This window comes from Mobula birostris, chromosome 21 (assembly GCF_030028105.1).
Source record: "Mobula birostris isolate sMobBir1 chromosome 21, sMobBir1.hap1, whole genome shotgun sequence".
Taxonomy (NCBI): domain Eukaryota; kingdom Metazoa; phylum Chordata; class Chondrichthyes; order Myliobatiformes; family Myliobatidae; genus Mobula; species Mobula birostris.
In genome coordinates this window covers 11,597,524-11,606,321 of record NC_092390.1, presented here as the reverse complement: position 1 = coordinate 11,606,321, position 8,798 = coordinate 11,597,524, and the positions used below count along the sequence as shown (strand labels likewise).

At 46.6% G+C, this 8,798-nt stretch overlaps 1 protein-coding gene across 1 annotated transcript in view; it reads right to left on the bottom strand.

The window, feature by feature from the left end:
* Positions 1-6,762: 6,762 nt before the first annotated feature.
* armh3 (armadillo like helical domain containing 3) overlaps positions 6,763-8,798 on the bottom strand; it is a 184,026-nt gene continuing 181,990 nt past the window's right edge. Inside the window, exon 26 of the mRNA XM_072238945.1 lies at positions 6,763-7,672. Within this exon, the coding sequence (XP_072095046.1) occupies positions 7,580-7,672 (93 nt within the window). The 3' untranslated portion in view covers positions 6,763-7,579. The remainder of the gene's footprint in view (positions 7,673-8,798) is intronic.

Here is an 8,798-nt window from a genome sequence, read left to right as displayed (position 1 = left end):
CCCATGGTGTTGCACCAATTTATTAACCTACTCTCTGTTACTCTAATCCTTCTCTCCTCTCTTGCTCTCCATTTTATATATAATCAAAGTGCCTATCTAACAGTCTCTTCAATGCCCCTAATATGTCTGCCTCTACCACTATGCTGAGCAGGGCATTCCACACACCCGACACTCACTGTATAAAAAACTTACATCTGACATTCCAACCCCCCCCCACCCCCATGCTTTCTTCCAGTCCTTTAAGATTATACCCTTCATATTAGCCACTTCTACCCTGGACAAGGATCTCCGACCGTCCACACAATCTATGCCTATCATTTTAAACATCTCCAAGAAGTCACCTCTCACTCTCCTTCACTTCAAAGAGTTGTGGAGCAAGGAAGCCGGCCCTTTGGCCCATCTTCTCATGCTGACCAAGATGTCTACACTAGTTAGCTTGCTTTCCCTGCATCTATATCTGTCCAGGTCTCTTTGAAATATAACTGCACCCACCTCACCCACTTGCTCTAGCAGCTCATTCTATATATTCACTGTCCTCTGTGCAAAAAGGTTGCCCTTCAGAACTATGCCTCTTATCATTTTGTATCATCAGTTTTCACTCCAGAGAAATGCTGTAGCTCCACCTGTCCTCACAAGTCCAGGCAGCATCCTGGTAAATCTCTTCTACACCCTCTCTCAAGCATCCACATCCATCCTATAAAGAGGCGACCAGAACTGAACACAATATTCCAAGTGTGGTCCAGCCAGAATGCTATAGAGCTGTGATGAGGCCTGGAAGAAATGTTCCTGCTACCCTTGCAAAGGGGTAGAAAAGGCCCTAGCGACCAGAGTAACAATGACGTTGCTGGCGGCCTTTTGACAAAGGTTCCCACCTATCGACGCCACCGGATTGTGGGATCCTGCTGTGCACCCACTTTCCTATCTGTGCCCACTTCATGGGCTGGTGAAGCACATAGGACATCGTGAACCAGCGGAAGACGGCTTGGAAGTGCCAGCCGTTCTTCGCTGCAATAAGTCAAATACTCCTTAACTCCAGTCAGCTTCTTGACTACACTGTGAGATCTGGTGCTGGATAAACTGCTTTCGCAGCATGAGACATGGGGGAAACAGATTGAGTACATTACTATTTCTCTGCAAGAGGCTATCTTGACTCGACATGCCGCACCAGGCGGGGCTGGGTTACAGAATCCAGATGACTAAAGCGCCACAATTGGTACTGATCCTCTGAGAGGCAGTAATACGCGGTTAGAGGCTGGAGGGGCGCAGGTGCAGGTGCAGGGCGGGGAGACGGTGTAGGGTGGCTCCGAGGTTGAATACAACAGGAGGATGGGCCAGTCTTGCTCACACTCACTCGCATCACACACAGCTTATAATTAACAGCAGGCAGCCCCAGTGAAAGCTGCCCGCCGCTGCACAGCCCCCCGCCGTCGTCCTTGCGTTAAATATCACTGAGGGCTCCTCATACAAACTCCCGGATCAAATAAACAGCTTCTGAATCACTTCTTTGATTTCGCAGTAAAAAAAAGCTTCAATAATAAATCCCCGACTGCAGCAGCCTCTCGCTGTTTCCCACCACACTCGATACCTTTCATCTCTACTTTCTGTTTTTAGCCGCCAGGCCACGGGGAACGGAAGTGTAAAAGTAAACTTGTGTCCCATCAAATGTTGATCATACGTGACATTCGCGAATATTTTATAATCACACGGCATGCAGCGGCCTTATAGGGACAAGGGGCTCAAACACGGAGGATGAGAACGGACTAAATAGCTATCACATCTCCTGGCATTGACCTGATCATCTGAGTGATTTGTTTCTGTGTTGCCCAGTTCTAATTTTTCCCTATAAATACCCCGTGTTGCTCTGGTATATATATATATATATATAGTATGAACTGGACACGAAGAGAAGCTCATGGTCGAATCACACACTCTCAGGACAGGGACAGCACGGGTCAGATACAGAGTGAATCTCCCTCTACACTGACCCATCACACACTCCCAGGACAGGGACAGCACGGGTTAGGTACAGAGTGAAGCTCCCTCTACACTGTCCTGTCACACACTCCCAGGATAGGGACAGCACAGGTTAGATACAGAATCCCATTGAACACCAGTCCAACATAAAGGGGGAATATAGTTAATGGCAGGATCCTAATACACTGATGAATGGAGGGACGTTGGCATCCAGATACAATTGGCTGATGGGTAAAGAAAGCCCTCATGCTTGCCTTCATTATTTGTGGCACCAAGTTTGAGAGACAGAAAGTTATGTAACTGCTTTATTAAACTCTGGATAGGCTGCATTTATGGTCAGTTCTGGTTGTCTCATTATAGGGAAGACAAGAATTCTTTAGAGAGGGTGAAGGGGTTGTTTATCGGGATGCTGCTTGCTGTGTTGGACGTGTGGTTGGACATCCAACACAGGTTGGACAATTTAGGGTTGTTTTCTCTAGGATGGTGGAAACTGAGGAGAAATTTGATGGAAGTTTATTAAATTATGTGAGACATTGGAGCTGGTAGCTTATTCCAAGGATTCAAATGTCTAGTATTAGAAGGCATGTGAAAGGGGTAAAGTATGAAGGAGGTGTACGTTCACAAAGAGTAGAGGGTTCCTCGAACGTATTGTCAGGGGTGCTGGTGGAGTGTCAGACACTCTCAGATAGGGATAGCATAATGTTATTGCAGCCCCAGTGACTGGAATTCAATTCCGCTGCTGTCAGTAAAGAGTCTGTACATTCTCTCCGTGACCAGAAGCCTGGAAGTCAATGCCCAATGCCTGAAGCCATGGGCCTGTAAGTTCACAGGCAAAGTTGAAGGCCTGATGAGTGGAGGTGGCCTGTCCTGGGGTGTTAGAGTACTGTGTGGGTGGGAGGGAGGGAGAAAGGTGGCTTGTTTCACTGTTGTTGCTTGGCATTTTCTGTTCAGTTGTGACCTGTGTTGTTCTGCTGAGCATGGTGGGCATTCCAGTTCGGCATTGGAAAGTGTGGCCACGCTTGCGGGCTGCCCTCAGCACACCCTTAGGTGGTGTTGGTTGTAAATGCAAATGATGCGTTTGGCTGTATGTTTCAACGTACATGTGATAAATAAATCTAATTCTGTGTTGTATGACTCTACAACCAGCGGCTAGTGTGCTACCACCAGGTAAGCAAAGGCTACAAAGCGAAGCAGAGTAGTGCTTTACTTTGACGAATTTGTTAAGAAGATTATTCTGAGACTGCTCACAGGAAGAAGTGCAGAGCCACTGAGGGAAAACCAGGCTTTCTAGTAAAGGATCAAACCCCATCGGAACTGGTCCCTCCTGCTATCAAGGCCTGGGCTTTCTGGCTCACTGCTACACCCCAAACAGGTGAGCAACCAGTGCCAATGTGGGCATGGTGCAGGGTTAGGACGAACAGGGTCTGGGAAAAAAACAGATCCCGGCATTCACTGGGTCACTCTCTTCTTTAACTTTTAAAGTCATAAAGGAAAGAAAATAGCTACTGCACACTGTGGCTGACTGTTCAGCTGCCATTTCAATGGGTCTGCCAGAAAATAAAAACCGCAGGATCTGCAGTAAATTTCAGTAAAAACAGACGCAGACTGCCGTGTTCTCCTCTCTTCCCTCCTACAGGGGACAGCAGTTGGGAGCAGGATGTGCTTCTCGCTGGCATATGTTGTGGAATTGACAGTACCATGGGAAGATGGTGTCGAAGAAGCTTATGAGAGGAAAAAGACCAAGTACTCTGAACTGGCAACTGAAGCTGCCCAGAACGGCTGGAAGACCAAGATTTTCCCTGTAGAAGTGGGATGCAGGGGATTCACAACATTCTACATCCACGACCAGTCTACTGAAGAAGATGGGGGTGAAGGGTCACTCCCTCCAACAAGCAATGAAGCCCTTGTCAAATGCAGCAGAAGAAAGCAGCAATTGGATTTGGATTAAAAGGAAAGACAACAACTGGGCTGCAAGATGAAGACAGGAGGATATGGAACTGAGGTGGGTATATCTGGGATGCCAGGTAGCACTGTTGAGCCCTCTGGAGACGCCGTGGGCTTACCAACGAAACGTCAAAGAAGGAAGGTACCCACCTGATGAGCCTGATGACGTACCTCCCCTCCCTCCTTGTCTGGGAGTTGATTGAAATGTATAGGAAACAGGGGGTAAATCAGGTGCTTGAGGAGTATAAGAAGTGCAAGAAAATACTTAAGAAAGAAATCAGGAGGGCTAAAAGAAGACATGAGGTTGCCTTGGCAGTCAAAGTGAAGGATAATCCAAAGAGCTTTTACAAGTATATTAAGAGCAAAAGGATTGTAAGGGATAAAATTGGTCCTCTTGAAGATCAGAGTGGTCGGCTTTGCGCGGAACCAAAGGAAATGGGGGAGATCTTAAATAGGATTTTTGCGTCTGTATTTACTAAGGAAGCTGACATGAAATCTATGGAATTGAGGGAATCAAGTAGTGAGACCATGGAAACTGTACAGATTGAAAAGGAGGAGGTGCTTGCTGTCTTGAGGAAAATTAAAGTGGATAAATCCCTGGGACCTGACAGAGTGTTCCCTTGGACCTTGAAGGAGACTAGTGTTGAAATTGCGGGGGCCCTAGCAGAGATATTTAAAATGTCGCTGTCTATGGGTGAAGTGCCGGAGGATTGGAGAGTGGCTCATGTTGTTCCGTTGTTTAAAAAAGGATCGAAAAGTAATCCGGGAAATTATAGGCCGGTGAGTTTAACATCAGTAGTAGGTAAGTTATTGGAGGGAGTACTAAGAGACAGAATCTACAAGCATTTGGATAGACAGGGGCTTATTAGGGAGAGTCAACATGGCTTTGTGCGTGGTAGGTCATGTTTGACCAATCTGTTGGAGTTTTTCGAGGAGGTTACCAGGAAAGTGGATGAAGGGAAGGCAGTGGATATTGTCTACATGGACTTCAGTAAGGCCTTTGACAAGGTCCCGCATGGGAGGTTAGTTAGGAAAATTCAGTCGCCACGTATACATGGAGAGGTGGTAAATTGGATTAGACATTGGCTCGATGGAAGAAGCCAGAGAGTGGTGGTAGAGAATTGCTTCTCTGAGTGGAGGCCTGTGACTAGTGGTGTGCCACAGGGATCAGTGCTGGGTCCATTGTTATTTGTCATCTATATCAATGATCTGGATGATGATGTGGTAAATTGGATCAGCAAATTTGCTGATGATACAAAGATTGGAGGTGTAGTAGACAGTGAGGAAGGTTTTCAGAGCCTGCAGAGGGACTTGGACCATCTGGAAAAATGGGCTGAAAAATGGCAGATGGAGGTTAATACTGACAAGTGTGAGGTATTGCACTTTGGAAGGACAAACCAATGTAGAACATACAGGGTTAATGGTAAGGCACTGAGGAGTGCAGTGGAACGGAGGGATCTGGGAATACAGATACAAAATTCCCTAAAAGTGGCATCACAGGTAGATAGGGTCATAAAGAGAGCTTTTGGTACATTGGCCTTTATTAATCGAAGTACTGAGTATAAGAGCTGGAATGTTATGATGAGGTTGTATAAGGCATTGGTGAGGCCGAATCTGGAGTATTGTGCTCAGTTTTGGTCACCAAATTACAGGAAGGATATAAATAAGGTTGAAAGAGTGCAGAGAAGGTTTACAAGGATGTTGCCGGGACTTGAGAAACTCAGTTACAGAGAAAGGTTGAATAGGTTAGGACTTTATTCCCTGGAGCGTAGAAGAATGAGGGGAGATTTGATAGAGGTATATAAAATTATGATGGGTATAGATAGAGTGAATGCAAGCAGGCTTTTTCCACTGAGGCAAGGGGAGAAAAAAACCAGACGACATGGGTTAAGGGTGAGGGGGAAAAGTTTAAAGGGAACATTGGGGGGGGCTTCTTCACACAGAGAGTGGTGGGAGTATGGAATGAGCTGCCAGACGAGGTGGTAAATGCGGGTTCTTTTTTAACATTTAAGAATAAATTGGACAGATACATGGATGGGAGGTGTATGGAGGGATATGGTCCGTGTGCAGGTCAGTGGGACTAGGCAGAAAATGGTTCGGCACAGCCAAGAAGGGCCAAAGGGCCTGTTTCTGTGCTGTAGTTTCTATGGTTCTATGGTCACCACTCCAAACCGACTGCCAACATCGAGAGTGCCAACTTACCATAGGGATTGAAACATCAAGTCCTAGTAGCTCTACTATCCTGCCCAACCAAGGAAGTGAGTGCACCTTCCCTAATGCTTGCCTGCTGTGGACAGATGTTTCCCTGCACACTGAAGGCCCAGGGTGTGGCTGAACGCAATGACCCGACCAGGAATTGGCTGGCAGGTAGGGTAGCGGTTAGTGCAACTCTTCACAGCGCCAGCCAGTGACGGGTTTGATATCAATTTCCAGCACTCTCTTAAGGAGTTTGTACATTCTCCCTGTAACCACATGGGTTTCCTCCTGCTTCTGAAAGGCACACGGATGAGGGTTAGTAAGTTTTGGGCATGCTACGTTGGTGGCAAAAGCACGATGACACTTGGACTGTGCTGGCCGTTGATGCAAATCACTGTATGTTTTCTTGTATGTGTGACAAATAAAGCTAATCTTTATCTCTTTCATCTCATGCTGCCTGACCTGCTGAGTTCCTCCAGCATTTTGCGCGTGTGTTGCTCAAGATTTCCTGCGTCTGCCAAATCTGTTGTGTTCAGCTCTCAGATCCTGCTGTGTTCCCCCTCCTCCCACCCCCACCCGGCTGCTTCCAGCCCCCATTCCCTGTCTCTCTAATACTCAGCTGGATGGATTAAAAGGCTTCCCGTGCGATAGGTTACATCTCTTTATTCTCGGATAACGCGGGTTACAGAGGCTGAATTGTTTGCCTTGCAGCCACCAGCACCTCTAGGAAACACAGTAAGTAAGGATCACCACTGAAAAAATTAAAGATAAAAACCACTCTGGCTCACAGCAGACCTTTGCATACCTGCACCAGCTGTGGGCAACTATCACTAAACTGAGGTTATCAGGCATCTACTCCCAGGTTGGGGACCCTCTTCCTCATAAACCTGTGACTCTGATTTCCATAGAAGCTGGGTACAAACAAGTCGGGAATGGGACAGTTAACTCAAATTGGAAGATCATTTGCTCGAGGTGTTTCTCCCTCCGCAGATAGTGAGAGAACTAATGGGTATTTCCAACGTTCCTCGCGTTTGACTCCCAACACACCAAGAAATCCTTGCATTTTCAAGGCTGTGGTGACTAGTCACAGAGTTCCCCTTGACCTGGAGAGAGGAAGCTTGTATCGGGAATTCAAGTACTGAAGGCGGGCCAGGGCAGTGTTGGTGCCCAGTTGGTGTGACCATATAGCGACTCTGCAAACACTCTCACAGGGAAGCAGCTGAAAGAGATGAATGCTGGCCAGGGTGCAGTAACTGGTGCCAAGGACACAGAGTCTGAGCTCCTCTCTGCTGCTGTGGAGATGGGGGTGGATCTGGAAGAGTTCCCAACGAAACAGCCAGCAGTCACAGGCACCACAGGAAGTCAGTCCTCATTGTTCATTTCACAAGTAATCCACTGGGAGAAAGGAGAGGAAATGGAGAGATCAGTGCATTGGGAGTGGGTAGGTGGAAAGCTGGAGTCTCTTTCAGGATATGGAGGAGAATTCTTTCAGCAAGACCTCCTGGCTCAGAGTGTTCACAGCAAGATTCTTCCTCACATTAAGACTGATGGAGCGGACCTGCAAGAACAACAGAGAATCAGGTCAGGAGACACAAGGCATAGATGCCAAAATCTGTAGCAACTATCTGCTGAGGAAACTCTTTCGCAGTCTTGATTAAAATGTTGATGATTCCTTCTCCACCCACCTTCTGCAATCACAGGTATTGCCCAACCCACAGAGATCCGCTAGTAGACTGTTTGTTACTAGACTGTCAGCTCAGACTGGAGGGTGAGACTGGGGAATCATTCTTGGGAGATAAAGAAATAATAGGCCAAAAATAATAAGCACAAGGGATTCTGCAGATGCTGCAAATCCAGAGAAACACAGAAAATGCTGGAGGAACTCAGCAGATCGGGCAGCATTTACGGAGGGCAATAAACAGTCGACTTTTCGGGCTGAGTCCTGATGAAGGGTCTTGGACTGAAACGTTGACTGTTTATTCCTCTCTACAGTAGCTGCCTGGCCTGCTGAGTTCCTCCAGCATTTTGTGTGTGTTGTGAAAGCAGAAAATAGATTGAATTCATTGTCACATCAGGAAACACTAAAAGCGCCCGTCTTTGATAATACATTTACTTTGTACTTTTAACACCATCTGTCTTTGATAATAAATTTACTTTGTACTTTTAATGCTAGAAACTGTGGGGCATAAGTAGGGAATTTAAACATTGCTTGGGAGAAAGTAAGAGGCAAATTGATAGGGCCAATAGGACATGGAACATGGTGAACAAGCACAACTATGAAGCTAAAGTCAAATCAGGTCCACCACAATGGATCATATGACCAGCTCCTGCTCCCATTTCTCATCAGAATATGGTCAACAATATAGAAGCTTTAGATAGGTTGAGCGAGCTAGTGCGTTTCTCTTTGGAGAGAAGGACGATGAGAGGTGCTTGATAGAGGTGTACAAGAAGAAGCAATTCTGATTGAGGTGAGAGATGGAATCGGATGCACATCTACTCTGGCAGGGTTTACAGGTCATTACATCCTATAAAGTGAAACCTAACATCATGAATGTCAGTGATGCTTCACTCCCAGATGAGCTCAATGCTTTTTATGCATGCTTTCAATGGGAGAATAAAACTACATCTGCAGATCTTTGCGTTGTCCAGTGACCCGTGATCTCTGTCTCGGAGGCAACACGGGA